Source organism: Ictalurus furcatus, chromosome 1 (genome assembly GCF_023375685.1).
Source record: "Ictalurus furcatus strain D&B chromosome 1, Billie_1.0, whole genome shotgun sequence".
NCBI lineage: Eukaryota > Metazoa > Chordata > Actinopteri > Siluriformes > Ictaluridae > Ictalurus > Ictalurus furcatus.
In genome coordinates this window covers 20,293,226-20,315,189 of record NC_071255.1, presented here as the reverse complement: position 1 = coordinate 20,315,189, position 21,964 = coordinate 20,293,226, and the positions used below count along the sequence as shown (strand labels likewise).

The following is a 21,964-nucleotide window of genomic DNA, read 5'->3' as shown; positions in this document are numbered from 1 at the left end:
TCCAGGTTGATTCATAACATTTTCAGTTGACTGGAACTTCTTATTGCCCTGATGGGCATTTTCAGTGCTTGTGCTATTTTCTTATATCCACTTCCCATTTTGTGAAGCTAAACAACCTTTTGCTGCACATCACAGCTATATTCCTTGGTCTATTGTTATGAATGACTAAGGGAATTTGGTCTATGTGTTACCTCATATGTATACCTCTGTGAAACAGGAAGTCATGGTTGAACAATTTCTTGTTCCTAGTCACCCAGGTGTACAAAAAAAATTACCATATCAATGGGAATATATTTCAAATATATTTTTCTCATATGAATTCATACGGGTGCCAACACATCTATATTTAAGAAAGATTTTTTTGGGGTAAACCTGTGTTGTGTTTGCAATTAATTGATATCCAAACAATTGTATATATATATATATATATATATATATATATATATATATATATATATATATATCCATCACTCTCACTAGATTAATCGTGTCTTGTTCCATGTTAAAAGGAACATGTTTTTAGGCAGTATCTATCTTTTACATCATGTGCTGCTTTCAAAAGCTGCTGCCATGACCATATTGCCTTGTTCATTAAAGAGCAACTCCAGCTGCCTCTTTTCCTGTTGTCACGCCCCCATGTTCAGACACCATCTGTGTAATAAATGTCCCTTTTACACCCAACACATGGAGAGTGGCTTCGTGCACACTAAGCTTATTTTGTTGAGGTAATAAATTTTATTTGATCGTATGCAGTGGTAACGCATGTTTATGATACTCTGGCAGACCAGTACTGACAATTTGCATGATATATGTACTCACTCATGGTGGGAAAGCATCTAGCATGAAGCTTTAAGCTCAAATAAATCGAATAATATCCCAGACAGTGTGAAACTGAATGTGATCAGTGTGAACTAAATAGCTTGACACATACAGTACTTTAAATAAAGGTAACAGCTCCATTTCTAAGGAGATTAATTTTCATTGTTTGGTGCTCAACATCTGTTGATGTTTTAAGTTTTCCCTCTGATTTATTACTTAATTTAGTCATGGGCAATTCCCACCCATCAGGCAGCTTTCCCCTATCACACAATAGCCAACATGGGAGGGCAAACGCTAACACATGCGTCCTCCAACTGCATCTTTTCAAACAATTGCTCATGCATAATCTGGGGGTGGTGTAACACAGACAGAGGAAAGTGTGATCCACCCACTTCCGCATGCATGAGCTCACAGGCACCCATGATTTACTAGTGTCACTGTGATTTACCCTAGGAACATAGCCAATTTTGATCCTTTGGGCTCCCAGCCACAGAGGGCATCAGGATTCAAACCCACGATCTCAGGAAGATAGGACAAACACTTTTCTGTTGTACCACTCAGAAGCATGTAATAAGAAGTTTCAAATGGGGGGTGGGGGGTGGTGGGTGACTATCATTGCATGTCAGCTATTTTGCAATAAACTATGTAGTACAACACATACATCAGTTGCATTTGTATTTTTTCACTACTATGGTAGAAACATGATTTAATCCCCAAATTTTCTCTGGTTTCAAGTGGTCTCATTTAAAGCAAACCATTAAGCCTCCTACCACTATCTGACCTCTAAAACTAAATTAACAAGGCCTGATTTTCAGTGATTTCTCACTAGTGGGCGATTGATGAGTGTGTCAGATAGACCAGCACAAAGGTTTTGACAGTCAGAATGAGATAAGCCCTTCCTTCAGGACTGACGTCAACGTGCAGCACTCATGTCTAAGCCAACCACCAATCTTTTCATAAAATATACTAGTAATGAAACAATACTTTTGTAGAAAGTAAATAAGTAAATAATCCAAATATTAGATAATACATTTTTACATTATGTATTTTTGTTTGTTTTTATAGACTTTTCATGAAATACACTGCAGTTGCTTTTTAAAAGATTGAATATTTGCCAGTGCTGTGTGCCAATGGCTCACATCTCCTTTTAAGTCAACCTAAGGACTTGCCTACAGAATAACACCTCACAACAGGATATGCTGAAACATCGATATGGTGGCTTTCAGTGAACAAACAATACCACTGGAAGAGATCGATGGAGGGTGCTGGAGATGGCTCTTAAAGCCAGAGCCCTGCTGAGAGGGGCTAATTGGGGCTATGTGGGACTCACAACTCACAGTGGTAGTGGCAGCTTTCACCAGTGTACAACAAAAAAAGCTGAGGATGTAGTCTTGTTTTTCATGTTGTTACATGATTACCAGGTCAAATGAAGATAGTTGTTAAGCTGAGCAGAGGTTAATGTGTAGGATGTATATCTTGAAATCTGTGCCAAAGACTTCTCTAGTCAACAAGGACTGTTTGGTTATCGAAGTGATTTGGTAATTCACAGATGGAGTCATTAATTTTGCAAATGCTGCATTTATTTGTATTATAAACAACGTATATATTTCCTGTGGACAAATATAAATGATAAAATTGAAATCAGCAAACACCACTGTAAGAATTGAATGTGAATTTGAAAAACATCACATAGAGTACTCATGTGAAAAATAAATATTTTCTCAAATATACAAATTACTTGATTCAGAATTAGTTTCAAATGTGTCAACATTCCTCACTTAACCCATGCACTTAGTAAAGCAAGGGAGGAAAAATGAGGTGAAATGGGGCATGTGAGACAAGGCTGTAGAGGAGAGACAAGATGAAAAGCATGGTGGCCATCTGAGCATATGAACCAAATCCCTTCTGTCTTCAGAGACATACATCAAGGAGAGTTGCTGGCTCTCCAGCTGGCAAAGTCTGGAAAAATATTGTTAATTAAACGCATTTCACTTTTTTTTTTTTTTTTTTTTACTGTAACCCTTACATATGAGTGAATTAAACCATATTAGTGCATAAATGCAATCTTGTATGAAAAACAAAGTGAAAAAAGGTGGATTCCCAAAAGCAATAAAGCATGTTGTCAAAACAAAAACCTCACAATAGAGTAAAATTAAAGCTCTTTGTTGCAATGTTGCAATGGATGGCTGCAGTTCATAATACCAGGCAACTGTCACATTTTCATTGTAGTCCAGAAATGTGAAAATGTTTCTTTACCTTTTCAAGTTGTGCGTTTTGTTTAGACTTATAGAGGAACTCCCCGACTGCCACAAAGACAGAGAGAACAAGTCCAGCAGCCAGAACAATGAAGATTCCTCCAATGTTCTGCACACCCAGGGCACTGGCCTCTTTACTCTCTTCCTCCGGGCAGCCATTCCCTCTCCACCATTTCTCCTTCATCATGTGCAGCTTCCCTTCTTCTTGGAGCTGCAGGATTGCTATGGTGATCTTATCTCGGTATGGAGAGCCTGGGGAGGTCAAAAAGAAAGAAAAAATAAATCAACATCTTTTGACTGGAGAAGAATTATGACTAGCAGAGCAGAGGACTCTTTTTGTCCAATTATTTTAAACACAAATTTATCAAATTGGGAGAAAGTTGGGTAACTGACAAAGAAGGATTTACACTAAGAAATAAAATCAGTTGCTGTGGCAAGAATGCTGCATGTTTTATGAAAGCCTGGTGATTAGATGAAGAAAGATAGAGAGCAAATGCAACTGGAGCACTGTATGAGCCACAAGAAGCCCTCTAGCTGAACGCCGATTGCTGAAATTTAGCTCCCAGGGTGCCACTGATAACACCAATAAAACCCAATTACATTCTGGGCATCTGCATTTTTTTTGTTTTATCTATTTATTTTCTGTCTAATTAAACTAGTTGCCATACTTAATTTGACTTAGCATTTCCAGTATGCATTTTGGCTTAGAGAATAAATGTTTTCCCAAAATGAGCTTTGAAGTGTTCTCCCACTGCAGGTCTTAGTTTGTTCTGAGCCCCAGCATGTGATGAGAGAAACCTCCTTGATTTCCCGCATCCCATTACTGCATGCACAGGTAAACTGGCTATACTCCATCCACTCCACACTATTCATTAAAACCCATCAGGAAAGGGTACTTTTTATTTGAACTGAAAGGTGAAACAGAGCAAGGGTACTTAAATTTCTTCATTCCAACCGGTCAGTGTTCTGATGATGATAATGTTCCTGTGGTTGGGCTTAAATAATATGGCTATTAATTTTGCCCAACTTATTTAAAATTGTATTGTGCTCTCACCCACATCAAACTCACACTGAATCCACCTCAGTGCCCACACACTGTGATGTTCTGAAACACTGATCGTCATCCTCTTTGTTGTAGAACTGAGATTAACATGAAGGGAAGTGCAGTGCAGCAGTAGATCCAGTATAGTCATTTAAACCATCTTTCTCCATTAACTAATCTTAACTGAGTAAGAGTACGTGAAATGCTCATAGCTGGATCCCAGTTATTTATTAAAATTATGCATAATTTTAATGATTAATGATTCATTTTAATATTCACAATTACTGACAAATTCACTAAGAATTGACAGTAAAAATACCAGCATACTTGAATTAACAAAAGACCACGTGAAAAGGACTTCATATTTCTATCTGATCTTATGAGTCTGATGTATTTGGAGTGATGTATTTAGATAAAACTGCAAAACCAACTTTTAACAAACAAAAATAATAGTCAAGGCAAGTCTTGAATGGGTTCCTAAGAGGTGAAGGGACTAAGGGGTTGTTGCCACCAGTGATGTTTTGGGAGGGGGGGGGGGGGATTAGGCTACCTTAATTAATGACAGTAGGCTATAGAAGTATAGCATATGTTCAAGCTTGAAAAAAATGTTCAAAGTCAAAGACAGTAAGTCATAAATAAATGAATAAAAGTTAAGTCCAAGTCATTAAAATCGTGACCTAAATCCAAGATTTGGACTTGAGTATTAAAAAAGTAAATTACCAGTCAGTATTTTTCTCATTTCCTTATTTTTGCTGGTATGATATTGAACTATTTTTATTTAACTACAGAAATAGATTAGTATGTTATTGGTGCTTACTCTCTATTGTTGTATTTGTGTTTGAGCTGGATTCACCTGCAAGTTCCTTTTGGACAAATGTACTCCCGTTTTTAGAGTATTCTTCTATATATATATATATATCATGACAATGCTAACACACAATTTTAACTGATATTTAATACATATCAAAGGGTTTTTAATATTTTTAGGAACAATTGTTGCTTACATGAGCAATCTGTCCTGTGAAAATGACACCTTTTTTTCATATACTGTTAGGCTCTTGTTTTGTATCTTGTTATTTGTGTTATTTGGTATTTTGCCTTTGGACTCAACAGCTTTGGGGAAAAGAGTGTACTATTTGAAAACAAAAATAAAAAACAAGCAGAAGAATATAGTAAATTGAGGTCTGGCACAAATGCCTAGAGTTCTATTGTAAGAGCAATACTAATAAATTCCTTTACAGTATTGTTATTATGACTTTAAAACATAACAAAGATTTGTATAACAAATTACTGGATATGAGTTGGAATTTAGTAAATCAGCATGTTTGTATGCTGTATATTAAATGAGCAATGAAGATGAGCTAGGGATCCATTAACTAATCCTCCAGTCAAAACAAAAGAGGGGTATTTCATGCCAGGCTGGAGTGAATTCCAAATAAGACCCACAGCTGTATTCTGTGACATAAATGAAGAATAACAACAGAGAATGAATCTCTCAGGCACTGTCCTGCCATAAAATCCTCATAGTAATTCAAATGACTCATCAACACAGCAAACAGAGATGTTGGCCTGTTTCAGCCAGATCAATTTCCATTGAATGTTTCAAAATTTGTTCTTCTAGTATCAATAGAAAAGAAAGATTTCATGTTTTTATATTTTAGATATAATAACACTTGATCAAAATACCTCATCAATTGCTTCATGGTCCTTTACTGATGCTTTATTGCATAAAAAAAAAGCATTCAAGGCTTGGCCTGGTCAATATTTTCCTCTGCCTTTTACTGTTAGGTACTCTTGTGACTCTTTTAAACATAATGAATGGCCTACTGGGAAATAGTTGACAAATAAGATGTGCATTGCTTAACCAGAAAGTGATTAACAGTGTCCAGTAAACTGCAATGCAGATTTATACTAATTATCAGTGGAGGGTTTATTGGGAGAGGTGGGTGTGTTTCCTATGAGAAATGGACAGACAAGGCAGAAGGAAAACAGTTTACTTGTACGCTATCATTCCAGCTTGAACCAACACACCCCTGGCAGATGTTTGATGACATGGTACTGTACATGACTCCGCTTAATGACCCCTCTGGGGAAGAGGCATGCCATGTTCTCTGAAAGCTGACTGGGGTGATTTCTATTTCAGCAATACACAGAGGACAAACACAATGGTCCAGTAGCAATTATTAGACACACTAGGTAAATACAATAAAGAAAAAAAGAGCAAAGAGGGGCCTTTTTGATTATATGATGATGTGATCAGGAATAAAGGAATTTCATCTCCAGTTGGTGTTCCTATGTATCAGTTCAAATTCATTACAGTTCAGATAATCAAATTTGGTCAATTATTTTAAAGATCTATATGAATTCAGCTATGAATTGTGCACTACAGTACCTGGTATGCCACAGTGCCACCCCTGCACTAAAGTGTCTTGAATTACATTAATGTATGCCATTATGTTTTATCATAAACTGTTTTTTCCACATTTATGTAAACATGATTTACCAGTTCAGTTGATTGAGTACCTGCAACAATTTTGTGAAATATCAGATTTTATATTACTATCAAAATGGTATAAACACCAGTTGGTAATTATGGGCTACTTAAATTGCATTCATTCATCTTCAGTAACTGCTTTACATTTACAGCATTTAACACATGTCCTTATCCAACAAGTTGCCGAAGTGCTTTGTAGTCTCTATCAAAAAATAAAATATCCATAAAACAATGTCTTTATAAAACATTCACATGTCTTTTAGAAAGTAAAGCTAGATGATTTATGTAAGGCTTGTGTCAAAACACTTTGTGAGAATGTTTTTATGTAGTGACTGTAAAGAGATAAAAGGCCTCAATTAGGATTACACATATAGTGTTCAAGACTGTAAGATGATTTTTTTGTCTTTATTTTTTTTAAAAAACAAGATGTTTTTTTTTGTACTTACTAATAGCACATTATTAGCTTTGAGTAATTTTCTATGAATGATCATCCTGTCATCTTACCTATTGGTTAGTGCATTTACTGTATTTGCTTCAAACAGGAACATAGACTTGTATATTAATCAGTTTCAACTCAAATTACTGAACAGTCAACCTGTATAATTATTTACTGTTTTATATGTCATGCTACATAAAAACTCTAATGGCACCCACCATTTTTGTCATAAACCTTACTGTATATAAATTATGCAGCCTTAATTTATATACAAAAAGACTCCTTATGAAATAATTATGAATTTGTTATGAAGGCTGAATGTGGGTACCACCCAAATAAATGCTACAAATTTCTTACTTTAAAAACTGTTTGGGCTCAAATTAAGTTAATTACTAAATTCATTTGTCATTTACGATTAGGATTTCTCTGCCTCAAAGAGCCAGCAAACCAAACTAAAACTGGGTTTTCTTTATCCTGTGAAACATGAGAGTAAATCTGTAACCTGCAATTGCATTTTTCTAAATATGATCATAGCAGATTTTACATTTCACCTGTTCAATACAACCATGACTGTATTGATTATCCAACAATGTGCCTTCTATATTTTTGGAGTATTTATGTCCCTCCAAAATAGTGAGATACTGAGATGACTCTCACTTCTTTTCCATCTTGCTTTCCATTATAAGGTCTCTGCAGCTCATTTTCAGTTACAGCTACAGGCACACATGGTCAATATATGTTAGAGTTCTTGAATCTGTGAATGATGGATGGGTATCACAATGTCTCAGATATCAGACTATTATTTTGGATGAAATATTGATTTAGAGGCTTAGATAGAAGACAAAGCAGAAATAAATGGTCCAAAAATCAACAGACCAGTTCTCATATGCATTGTATAATCATTGATGGATAATGATGAAGCAATCTCTATTTTTCAAATGGCATACCTATATCCATAAAACACAAACTAAGCAATTGAGTTTAATCTTCCTTGGACTTCTTATTAGAGAGATTAGGAACAACAAAACAAAATGTACAATGTTCACTGTGGAAATCAATGACCAAAAAAGATAATCATCTTCTTTGCATTCTTTGCAGCTTTAAACAAATGTCGTTATGACTTACTGATGACCGATAATAATTAGCTTTGTAATGAAGTGAAAACAATTATAATTAGGGATGATAATGTGTTGTATTATAGTAAATTGTGAGGGTCTGTCTGTCTGTACATTGCAGGATAAATATTTTTCTTAGGCCTGGTGTTTCGTTTTATTCTTTATTTTATTTTTCCCATAAGTCAGTGCTCATTTTCTGTTACAGCATTTGACATTGCACTCAGAGCCATTTAATTATGAGGAATTTATGTTCATTTGAATATGCTATTAATATACTATTTGCGGATTCATCTGTTGTCGTAGACGCTGTGTGTTTCTGAATGCAGAGCTGCCCTGTCAGATTATTGTCTAATTTATTTACTAACAAAGGTAGATTTAACATAATTATTTATTTCAATTAACTTTCAATTAACATATTCACGACTATATAAAATTTCCTACAGCTGGAAATAAAAAGTATCATCATAATTAAGAGCCATTCAAGGGGTTTAAGTTTTAAACAATGGAGCCTTCAGGGGTTCCTCTATGTTTTTTTTTGTTTGTTTGTTTTGTTTTGTTTTTTGATAATATTTAATTCAAATATCATTACTCATAGAAACTTGAAACATCAGAATAACTTTACAAAATATAATAACCTCAAGGGTTCTTTGCATAGGTGTGAATTATATAGATATTTCTTAGCTTCATGGATCCCTTTTTGATCAGGCAGCTCTTAGCTGTAGGGTTCTACATCAAACCTTTAATGTTTCCCACAGAGGGACAACCAAAAAATACTTAAGAATTTCACTGTGATGAGTATCGCTATGTATTGCTGTGAGATTTATTATTGTGATATGTACCACTGTGACATGTATCACTGTGATAAGTATTGCTGCGTATTTCTCTGACATGTACCAGTCTGAAATGTACCGCTGTGATAAGTATCGACATGATAAGTATCGCTATGATAAGTATTGCTGTGATAAGTATTGCTGTGATACGTATTGCTGTGATATGTATTGCTGTGACATGTACCACTCTGACATGTGTCGCTGTGATATGTATTGCTTTTACATGTATCACTCTGACATGTACCACTGTGATAAGTATTGCTGTAATAAGTATCACTGGGATAAGTATCGCAATGATAAGTATTGCTGTGATAAGTTTTGCTGTGATATGTATTGCTGTGGCATGTACTACTCTGACATGTATCGCTGTGATAAGTATTGCTATGATATGTATTGCTGTGACATGTACCGCTATGACATGTATCACTGTCGTAAGTATTGCTGTGATACATATTGCTGTGGTAAGTATCGCTGTGATATATATTGCTGTGACGTGTACCGCTCTGACATGTATGGCTGTGATAAGTAATGCTGTGGTAAGTATTGCTGTGATAAGTAACACTGTGATAAGTAATGCTGTGATATGTATTGATGTGACATGAAACACTGCGGTAAGTAATGCTGTCTTAAGTATTGCTGTGACATGTATTGCTGTGAAATAAGCCACTCTGACATGTATTGCTGTGGTAAGTATCACTATGATATGTATTGTTGCGACATGCACCACCCTGACATATATTGCTGTGGTAAGTATCCCTGTGATATTTATTGCTGTGAAATATTCCGCTATGACATGTATTGCTGTGATAAGTATTGCTGTGATATGTATCGCTGTGATATATATTGCTTTGATAAGTATCGATATGATATGTATTGCTGTGACATGTACCACTCTGACATGTATCACTGTGTTGAGTATCGCTGTAATAAGTATTGCTGTGATAAGTATCACTGTCATATGTATTGCTGTGGCATGTTTTGCTGTTCATTTGTACAATCCTATCCATGTAGTTCCAAGCCAAGCATTGCTACTTCATAAAAAATAAAAGGAACCAATATCATATTTTAGCTGGAAGTCCCAACTGCACAAAACATGCTTTTGAACCTGTCCACTAGAGCATAGGGAACTCTGCCATACAACTTTCTTCATCCAGCAGCATCAAATATTATATTATTAATGCAGCCTGTCAAACATGTTAAAGTCAATTATATATATATATATATATATATATATATATATATATATATATATATATATATATATATATATATATATATATATACAGTGAGGGAAAAAAGTATTTGATCCCCTGCTGATTTTGTACGTTTGCCCACTGACAAAGAAATGATCAGTCTATAATTTTAATGGTGGATTTATTTGAACAGTGAGAGACAGAATAACAACAAAAAAATCCAGAAAAACGCATGTCAAAAATGTTATAAATTGATTTGCATTTTAATGAGGGAAATAAGTATTTGACCCCCTCTCAATCAGAAGGATTTCTGGCTCCCAGGTGTCTTTTATACAGGAAACAAGCTGAGATTAGGAGCACACTCTTAAAGGGAGTGCTCCTAATCTCAGCTTGTTACCTGTATAAAAGACACCTGTCCACAGAAGCAATCAATCAATCAGATTCCAAACTCTCCACCATGGCCAAGACCAAAGAGCTCTCCAAGGATGTCAGGGACAAGATTGTAGACCTACACAAGTCTGGAATGGGCTACAAGACCATTGCCAAGCAGCTTGGTGAGAAGGTGACAACAGTTGGTGCGATTATTCGCAAATGGAAGAAACACAAAAGAACTGTCAATCTCCCTCGGCCTGGGGCTCCACGCAAGATCTCACCTCGTGGAGTTGCAATGATCATGAGAACAGTGAGGAATCAGCCCAGAACTACACGGGAGGATCTTGTCAATGATCTCAAGGCAGCTGGGACCATAGTCACCAAGAAAACAATTGGTAACACATTATGCTGTGAAGGACTAAAATCCTGCAGCGCCCGCAAGGTCCCCCTGAAAGCACATATACATGCCCGTCTGAAGTTTTCCAATGAACATCAGAATAATTCAGGGACAACTGGGTGAAAGTGTTGTGGTCAGATGAGACCAAAATGGAGCTCTTTGGCATCAACTCAACTCGCCGTGTTTGGAGGAGGAGGAATGCTGCCTATGACCCCAAAAACACCATCCCCACCGTCAAACATGGAGGTGGAAACATTATGCTTTGGTGGTGTTTTTCTGCTAAGGGGACAGGACAACTTCACCGCATCAAAGGGACGATGGACGGGGCCATGTACCGTCAAATCCAGGGTGAGAACCTCCTTCCCTCAGCCAGGGCATTGAAAATGGGTCATGGATGAGTATGACAATGACCCAAAATACATGGCCAAGGCAACAAAGGAGTGGCTCAAGAAGAAGCACATTAAGGTCCTGGAGTGGCCTAGCCAGTCTCCAGACCTTAATCCCATAGAAAATCTGTGGAGGGAGCTGAAGGTTTGAGTTGCCAAACGTCAGCCTCGAAACCTTAATGACTTGGAGAAGATCTGCAAAGAGGAGTGGGACAAAATCCCTCCTGAGATGTGTGCAAACCTGGTGGCCAACTACAAGAAACGTCTGACTTCTGAGATTGCCAACAAGGGTTTTGCCACCAAGTACTAAGTCATGTTTTGCAGAGGGGTCAAATACTTATTTCCCTCATTAAAATGCAAATCAATTTATAACATTTTTGACATGCGTTTTTCTGGATTTTCTTGTTGTTATTCTGTCTCTCACTGTTCAAATAAATCTACCATTAAAATTATAGAATGATCATTTCTTTGTCAGTGGGCAAACGTACAAAATCAGCAGGGGATCAAATACTTTTTTCCCTCACTGTATATATATATATATATATATATATATATATATATATATATATATATATATATATATATATATATATATATATACTAAATGGCATCTAGGGTAGGGAGAACTGCCTGCCTATGGCGACAGATACTAAAACAGTACAATTAGCAATTTAAATGCCTCATGCTGAGCTGCCTGGAAAAGGCACACAGGGGAAAGATAATACTAAGCTCCCTTTTCTGAATGCCCTGTGTGTATATTCCCATTCCCAACACCATCCAAAGACACACATTTTAAAAACCAGAAACACATTCTGTGTGTTCATATGAAGATGTACTGCCCTTACATAAGCAGTTAAGAGAGGTGAAGCAGATTTCAAACCTCAAAACACACCTGGTTAAAGCATCACACTAAAGCAAGGTGGAAGACTCTCACTGACAATAAGAATCTAGGATCCTTTCCAAGGATTGGACAACTACTTGTGTTTGTGTTCTTTGCCTCCTAAAGTGGTCCAAAGGCCTTTTATTTTTCATATCAAAGCAGCTGATGTGCTTTCAAAGCAATGCTTCCTAAACTGCACTGTAATTTTTTAATGACATTTTTTATGCATTAAAATTATTAATTAAAAATGCAAAAAATATTGCACACATATGGTTTACTTATTCATTGATTTATGTTCATAGTAGAGAAATAATATACAGCAACAGCTTACCAAAGATCCCCAAGCTGTTTCATGCGTTATTTGAGCATTTATTTGGGTTATAATCTATGCAATAAGGATTCTAACAGTGGTATGGTAAACTGTTAATTCCCTCACCACAGAAATGTGATAAGCAAAGATTATACATGTGGTCATTGTGCAAAAATGTCTCAAGGCTGGATTTTTCTCCAGACACAGGTACTTAGCAGTGACTCTTTTTTCCCCATTTCTACAAGTAATTCAGCCGGAGGGCTGCATGTATAACAGGATTAAGACAATCTGCGCCCAAGCCTGGTAATCAAATCCCGCTCCTCCACATTGCAATGGAAATGTCTTTCCATCACCCTTTTCATTTCCTTACTATTTTATGCATTACCCATTTCTTGCATGTTTACACCCCTACCCCCTTTTCTTCCTACTCATTCTGTGAGCAAGGACCACATAGGCAAATTTAATCAGACAGTCTGACTATCAGAATTAAATAAAATCTGATTGAACACTTGGAAAAGAGGACCAGTATCAGACAGATATGAGGTCTACTCCTGGATTTAAAAATTTATAATTTATAATATATATATATATATATATATATATATATATATATATATATATATATATATATACATATATATATACTGCAGCATGCAGAAATACTGCACATTAGTGCAGTTTTACAGAGGGTACTTGTAACACACACTGTGTAAGTTGATTATTAGTCAGTATTTTCATGTTGTAGTACCACTGTATAGTGTTATCAGTCCGATTAATGAACTGTATTATTTTAAATTTTGTGAAAGAAGCTTTATCCAGACCACTGAAAGATCTAAAGGCCCATTATTATGGCATTTATCAGCATGTAATTAAGGATGGTACAAGCAATATTACACAATCCTGTTTTTTAAATCTCAGTTGCTACAGATAATCTCTGACTTCATAATCACTACTGAACACAACAATACCGTAGTCTGACTTTGCTCTAAAAGCAATGAGGCATCATTATCATAGAAATAATTAAAAAAGTTATAATAATGCAGTGGTAAAATTGTCATTGCACATTTTCATTTGTGTATTTGTATACATACCCATAGGAGTACCAACACCATAGGATTTGGAGTCAATGAGGCCGCCTATCTGCGTGAGATTGCAGTTGCGCTGGGTGACGTACTCGATTGTGGTGGACTCCATGAGGAAGGCGTAATCGGAGGTAAGCACCCGTTGAATGCCCTCCTCCACACTCTTCACCATGACTGAATGCCTCCGACTGCTCATGAACTCCCACATCTTGTCGTATGTGGAGATCTTTGTTTTCTGGAGAGGAGATTTCAGTAAAACATTAGGCAAATTACAGGCCATTATGGAACAGTGAGAAATGATGGCTCCTAGAGGGCTGCTGATTTTCACAATAGGTTATTGCAAACTGTGAGAAATCCATTATCGGAAACAGTTACATTTACATGTAGACTGATTTCACAGGGGAGTGAAACTGAATACACTGACACCGAATACACTTTGTAGCATACTGAACGTGTTCTTCACAATCCAGCAACACACACTCCGTGCTTGTAGACAGCTGATATATTTGACTGGAAGGCCATAAGTCATATTCAGTGATAACACTGTTAATAGCAACTTGGCTACTATTAACAATAGTATATGCTATCTACGTATACAATATAATTTATGCAATATTTGATCTATATGAATATTACAAAATTATATTTTTTATCGCACTTGTAAAATACAAACATTGAAGGCTCTCTTTCAATCTCAGTGCAAGCACAATATGTTGGTTTAACACCAGCATGTTGCTAATTATTTTGCTTATAAGCCATTTTTCTACTTTGTTCTCAGTTTGTAATTTGTGCTACTTTCCTTTTCAGAAATAAACACACAGGTACAGACATGGGTAGACCAGTGGGGTGACATTCAAAATCTGATGGTGCAGTGAGATTTTCAAGTCAACTTTGGTCTCTAACTACCTCTTAGCACAAACAATGCTAAAACGATATCTTCCTGCCTACAGCAGGCTTAAAAGTCCTGCCTCATTTCTGACAGCCCAGCCTTGTGACTGTGCAAAGTTTATGTCACCCCACAAATCACAGTGAATAAGCTGCTTTACCAACTGCTAAAGAAATACAACTAACTGAATAACAACTAACTGTTAACTAACCTTAACAAATAAAAACAAAGAATTTAGTTGTGAAATGTGAATCAGTTCATGAGTCATTACATACAGATAATCATACAGTACTGTGCAAAAGTTTTAGGCACGCTTTTTTTTTTTAGTACAACATTTCTTATAGATTTCTATTTTATGACTTCTACATTATCAAGTCAATACAAAAAACATTTTAGATTCCCATACATTAGTTTTCCAGCACAAAATTAAATGATACAGAAAAATGTTTGTATGTCAGTAAAGAAAGCAGTATATTATGTAAGAGAACACTTTTCAGACAACAAAACATAATGAAGGCTGCTGGGTTTTGCTGCAAAAATAAGAAGCAAGTGCAACAGTCAAAGTCTCTGGTAGAACTGTGGCTGGTTCTGCAAGATGTTCAATAAAACTTACAGCTCATTTCCTTATAAAACTGCACAAATTGTACCAGAGACTACTATTTTTATTTGTATTTTTTTGTCACACCAAATATTGACTTTGTTTCATTTAATACTGTTTACTGCTCTTTACAGTATTTTTTTATTTTATTTTTTTTAATGAAACATTTAATTTCATTATTTTGAAGGCATCTTTGCTCTACAGCATTTATTTACATGTGCCTAAAACTTTTGCACAGTACTGTACATGTTAAAAGAACCCAGACTCAGACTTGGCAGATGTATTGTATTTATATCAGCCAATTAGTTTCCTCATGTTCTGATCTTCTGTATGTTGTCCATCAGTGCCACTGGCTCAGTGATCATTAAGGCTAATTCACACCAAAAGCATTACTGAAGCATATTTTAGTTGTGCCTTTCACAGAACAGATGCACTTCTATTTTAACCAATTTTTAAATCCATGCCAGCTCAAAGAGACACAACTCACTTACATAAAACTGCAGCCCCATCTGTCCTGTTTTTCCTTTCATTATAGCTCTGCACATGAATAAGACCTACACTGCCTATAAATCCGTTTAAATCACATACTTCCACTTTCACTGCAGTGAATTGTGAGGACATCTGAAAAGATAATCAGGGTCTCTTTACCCACCATCTACACCTCCTTGAACAATTGCTGTATCCGCAAAGCCACAAGTATTGCGATCGACCCCTCTCACCATTTTCATGGACTATTCACCCTAATGCCATCTGGCAGAAGGTACAGGAGCATCCGTGCCGCCACCACCAGCAGATTCTGCAACAGTTTCTTTCCTGAGGCAGTCAGATGACTCAACACCCTGCTGCCTCCCAACGCTCACCTGGGCTAGCCGAATACCTAACCCAGTAAGACTCAGTACCACTGCACATGGACTAACCAGTAAGACTCAGTACCACTCACACTGCACTTTACATAGCTGCATCAGTCACTTTATACTATGGAACTTGTTTTTGCTGCCAGTATTGCTGCTATATTTGTGCTGCTACATTACACAACAGCTTACAGTTTACAGTCCATGTTTACAATTTACAGTCCATGTTCTGTGTATCTATTCTACTGTGTATTTATTGTTTTGTTCTTTGTATTTATTTTTTTTGCACTCGTCTCACACTGTTGTGTATTTGCACTTTATGTAGTCTTGCGCATTGTTCCATGTTGCACCTGCTCCTAAAGAAACGTCATCTCATTCCAATTTATACAAGCTATATAGAGGAATGACAATAAAAACCCACATGACTTGACTATATGCTTTATTTAACAACTTAATCTACACATTGTTATGACTGTGCAGTTTGTAGCTGATGTTCTTTGCAGCAAATGTTTGCTTTTTAATAATGATACCCAACTCTTGTTTTTGAGAGTTATTGTATCTTTTGATAGTTATTGTAATGTTATTGTATCTATAACTTTTGTCCTTTTTCTCATTTTTGGACTGTTGGCTCCTTAAATTAAACTGTTCGCAACTGTATCTCTCTGACACCACCACTAAATGTCATATGAAATCTATAAGTGAAAAATAATGCCATGTTATTATGAAAATGACACTGTGCTGCACTGCACATGGTTCATAAAGGGAAGTAGAAGAGCTGATTTGATCGGATAGCAACAACTAAACTGTTACGATTCCTTGGCGAAGACAAACGCGGACTGGCAATCTGGATTACATACAGAAGACGACAGATGGAACGAAATCAAGGTCAGAATAATCGGGCAATCGGGTTATACGGGGCATATTCAGAAGCGTAATCTAAAGACAAGCGAATATCGAAACCAGGTAAACGTATATGAAATTAAGGCTTAGTGCACGAACAGAGACTAGGCTGCTGAGCGTTTACTTCGCAAGCAGCTGACGTTAACGAGGCCATTTTATAACTTTTGATGTAGTGCAGGTGTTCGTAATCAGATCTCTGGCGAACTCGAGCACGGGCATGGCTGGGAAGTGTAGTCCTCGTTCGCCATGTCCATGGGCGGCACTACATGCTGGGAACTGCAGCCATGAGTTCGCCGTGGCGTAACAGAGCCCCCCCCGGAGAGGGCTCACTCCGGGAGCCGAATCCCTCCAAGGCCTCCCTCTCCTCCGGGGACCCGGTTTGTCTGGATGAGCCACGTGGAAGTCTCTACACAGATTTATGTCTAGAATGTTTTGGGCTGGGACCCAGCACTACTCCTCTGGTCCTCCCAGTCTACTAGATACTCGAGTCTTCCTCTCCTACGTCTGGAGTTCAGAATGTCGCGGACTCGGTAGGCTGGGCGGCCTTCAATCTCCAGCGGTTCCGGTGAGGAGTCTTCCGGCACCGCTGTGGCCAAGGGGCCCGGTATCACAGGTTTGAGGAGCGAGAAGTTTAAAGACGGGGCGATGCGACTGTGTTTTGGTAGGTCCAGGCGATACGTGACCTCATTAATCTGTCTCAGGACTCGGAAGGGCCCGATATATTTAGGTTGAAGCTTCTTGCCCAGGAGTGGTCACCTTAAATCTCTTGTGGAGAGCCACACCCCATCCCCGGGTCGATAATTGGGGTGATCCCTCCGACGCCGGTCGGCCTTTTGTTTGGCAGTGTGGGACGCCTGCATCAGCTGTTGATGGGCGTGTTCCCAGACCTGTTCTCTCCGGCGGAACCACTCATCTACTGCTGGTGAGTCCGTGTGGGATGCGTTCCAGGGGAACAATGGTGGCTGGTAACCCAAGACACACTGAAATAGGGTGAGCTGTGTGGCGGAATGCCGTAGCGAGTTCTGAGCGTATTCCACCCACGGTAGGAAGTGGCTCCAGTCCCGTGGGTTGGTGGAACAGAAGCTCCGAAGGAACTGTATGACCTCTTGGTTGGCCCGTTCTGCCTGTCTGTTGGCCTGGGGGTGGTACCCGGAAGTGAGGTTAACGGTGACCCCATCTTCTCCATGAAGCTGGCCCAAACACGAGATGTGAACTGTGGACCCCTGTCAGTCACAATGTCCTCGGGGATGCCAAAGTACTGAAATACATGTTGGAAAAGGAGTTCCGCTGTGGTAAAGGCGGATGGAATCGCCGGTAGAGGAATTAGGCGCAGGGATTTCAAAAACTGATCGACGACCACCAATATCACGGTATTTCCCTGCGACTTCAGCAAGTCCGTTATGAAATCTTTGGCCAGGTGGGACCACGGGCGTTCAGGTATGGGTAGAGGCACCAACCTCCCGGCAGGTAGAGCACGTGGTCCCTTGGACTGAGCACAAGTGGAACATGAGGATACGATGCGCTGAACCTCCCTAGGCATGTTCCGCCACCAGTACTTTTCGGCCAGCAGTTGGTACGTGCGGCGGGCCCCCGGGTGACCCGTCGCCAATGTTGTGTGGGCCCAGGTGATGAGTTCTAAACGATACCGTTTCGGTACGAACTGTTTACTGGGAGGACAGGCTGCTGGGATTCGTGACCTGGGGATACGGGCTAAGGTTTGCTCTAGGGTCCACTCCAAGGCGCCCACTATGCAGGAGGGAGGTACACTATAACTCTCCTGGTCCGCCAGCCCCTCTGGGGAGTGGGTACGGGACAGTGCATCGGCTTTTGTGTTATTTGAGCCGGGCCTATAAGACAGGGTGAATTGGAACCTGGAAAAGAATATGCACCAGCGAGCCTGGCGAGGCGTGAGGCGTTTTGCGGTTCTCAGATACTCCAAGTTCTTATGGTCCGTATAAATAATAAATGGGTGGGCGGCTCCTTCCAGCCAGTATCTCCACTCCTCTAGGGCCAGCTTAACAGCCAGGAGTTCTCGGTTCCCCACATCATAGTTGCATTCCGCTGGCGGCAACTTCCAGGAAAAGAATGCCACGGGGTGCAACTTGGGTCTATCTCTAAATCTTTGAGACAGGATAACCCCCACTCCCGCTTCAGATGCATCAACTTCCACGACAAACGGCCTGGAGGGATCCGGGTGTCTGAGGATGGGGGCTGTGGTAGGATCAGGAGGGATGTTAGGGGTTGCGCCACCTTACTAAAGTCTTGAATGAATCACCGATAGAAGTTGGCGAAGCCAAGGAAACGCTGCAACTCCCTGACGGTTCGAGGAGTGGGCCATTCCACGCCCGCTTGAATCTTGTGCTGGTCCATGGCGACTCCCCTTGGGCTAATGACATACCCTAGGAATGAGATCGTGTGTTGGTGGGAATGTGCGCAGCCGGCGCTGGGAAGTGCGCAGCCGGTGTGGTCTGAACATACGCTGAGGCGGCCGGTGGTGATGCATCGTGAGAGCCGCAGTACAGGTGTTGTAATCAGAACTCCGGCGAACTCGAGTGCGGGCATGGCTGGGAAGTGTAGTCCTCGTCCGCCATGTCCATGGGCAGCACTACACGCTGGGAACTGCAGCCGCGAGTTCGTTGGGGCATAACATAAACACACTTCTGCTAATGTATTAACTCTTTTTTCACTGATTGCACTGATGCTCATGGAAATACAGAGAATGTACAATACCATGATCATGAAGAGCAGTGGTACATGATGACATGAAAATAGTGCCATAATTAAAAATGTTCTCACATAAACTGAGCACCTATGTAAAAAATAAAGAGTGTTAGAAGCCTAATCTTCAGGAAATGCATGTTCTATACTCAAAGCATATGTGTTAAAGTATGATCTAAATCAGTGGTCACCAACCCTGTTCCCGGTGATCTACCTTCTTGAAGACTTATCATTGTCTTAAGAAGTTCTTTATCAACTAAAACAGATGTGTTAGAGATTAAATGCATTAATATTCTAATTTCCTGGTAACAAAAACAACCCATTAAGGGAAAACCAGTTAACATCATAAAACATCCAGACCCTTCATCCAGGGCTCTAAATGCCATTTTCGATGATTTATTTTTTTTGCTATTTGGAAACACTATATACAAACGCTTAATAAGTGTTATTAAAAGAAAAGGTGATGTTACACAGTGGTAAACAGTCAACTGTCCCAGCTTTTTTGGAGTGTGTTGCAGTGATCAGATTTGAAATGAGTGTATATTTTCAAAAGTAAATTAAATTCACAAAGTAAAACATCACATAATGTGTTAATAATGTGCTTTCAATATAATACAGGGTGAATTGAATTTTCAAAGGTTTCTTTTTGCTTGTTTTTTTGCATTTTCTATAGTGTCCCAACTTTTTTGGAATTGGGGTTGTATATTTATTTAAATATTTATGCCACTTTCAGTAGTTTTCAGTTGTTCAATATGTGTTGTGGTAAATTAAGTCTACTTTCTGTAAGGCAATCATACTACATTCAGTTGCCAAGTCTCTCATTTCAAAACCCAAACTCCATTTCCCAGAACTCTCAGCCAGCCAACGACCTACAAATCCCATCACATGACTAATCACACCCCCCCTCCCTTTACCCCCCCCCCTTTACCTCCAAAAAGGTATACTGAAAAAGGTCAACTTAGTTTGTCAATAATAAATATAGATATTTCCTGCGAAAAATTTCCTTGAAAAAAATGTAATATGCCAGGTAATGTTGTCTTGTACTTCAGCAAATTAAACTGCTGTTTAGAACACAAGTTTTATTCTCCCTCAGAAACCATACTATAGGCATTTGAAACCTAATTAAGTCACATCTTCAAGGTCTCTCCTGCCATTATTGTGTGTAATGACTTCTTGTGGTGGGTCGATATTTTAGATCAACTGGGTGATTTTCCGAGTGCCTATCAGAATCTTTTGGAGTCACCCTTGACAAGCCGATTGAGCATGCAGAATATAGAGTGCTGATAAGGCAGAAACACCAGACTGAGGTAGGATGAGAGAAAGTGTGTAAGAGAGAAAACAGTAGAGAGAAATTTACCTCCAACACCAATCTTGCACAATTGGCCAACAGTTAGATTTTCAGAACTTGAGACAGTCTCAATTTATCTCAGAATGGCAGACAACGGAAGAAAATCTAAAACATTACAACAAACACCTAAATATTCCAAATGTAATCTGGGAAATTGGCAACTTCAAATTACATACAATTACTTAAGAGTGTACTTTTCCATGCTAGTAAGTTTAAGACAAAAGTAAAGGTTTATTTTTTTTGCTCGCCTAATTCTGAAGAGGATCATGCAAAGCTTGATGTCTTAATAGTTCCTTCTGCTGGTGATGTGACCCTGTGTTGGTGAGTAAAATTGACCCATCTTAAAACAAGTGATTTGATCTAACACTCTTGTAGCACAGTTAGAATGTGAGCATGTGATAATTGTGTTATGTGTCTGTTTCTCCCTCAAACAAACCCACGAATACAAAAGCTCGAAGATTCTATTCAATCTGTTCTGTTCCTATTCTCAACCCTGCCCTGACTTCCCCCACACTGTCAGACATTTTGCTTTTTTTTGTTCATCAGATTGGCTCATTTTTACCTACAATATTTTTCCTGAACATAACAGCAGGCTGAGATTTTAATATCAATTCAGTGTATTTTGCATAAATAGAATGTTAGCTTGTAACACTAGCTTCAATCCTAACAAATTTAACCACAAGCAAAATCACTTGGAAATGGTGATTTTATCGCTTTCTGGCAACGGACAAGCATTCACTTTATGATTGGGAGCTCTTTGAGAGGGAAGGATGGCATTAATCTCTCATCTATCAATCCCATGTATCAAATTTATACATTTGCATTTATGTACACTTGCCAACCAATGGGTACACCTGCACTTACAATCAGCCAATTGTGTGGCAGCAGCACAATGCATAAAATCATGCAGATACAGGTCAAGACCTTCAGTTAATGTGCTCACCAAACATCAGTATGGGGTAAAACTGTGACTTTGCTCTAAAAAAAGCTCTGTAACTTTAACCATGGCATGGATGTTGGTGCAATATGAGCTGGTTTACACAAAGTGATGC

General features: G+C 38.5%; 1 protein-coding gene across 1 annotated transcript in view; it reads right to left on the bottom strand.

Annotated features, from left to right (window-relative positions):
• Positions 1–21,964, bottom strand: part of grik2 (glutamate receptor, ionotropic, kainate 2) — a 160,884-nt gene that overhangs the window by 6,153 nt on the left and 132,767 nt on the right. Inside the window, exons 14-15 of the mRNA XM_053631695.1 lie at positions 13,621–13,846; positions 3,076–3,326 (exon numbers count right to left, since the gene is read on the bottom strand). Of these exons, the coding sequence (XP_053487670.1) occupies positions 3,076–3,326; positions 13,621–13,846 (477 nt within the window). The remainder of the gene's footprint in view (positions 1–3,075; positions 3,327–13,620; positions 13,847–21,964) is intronic.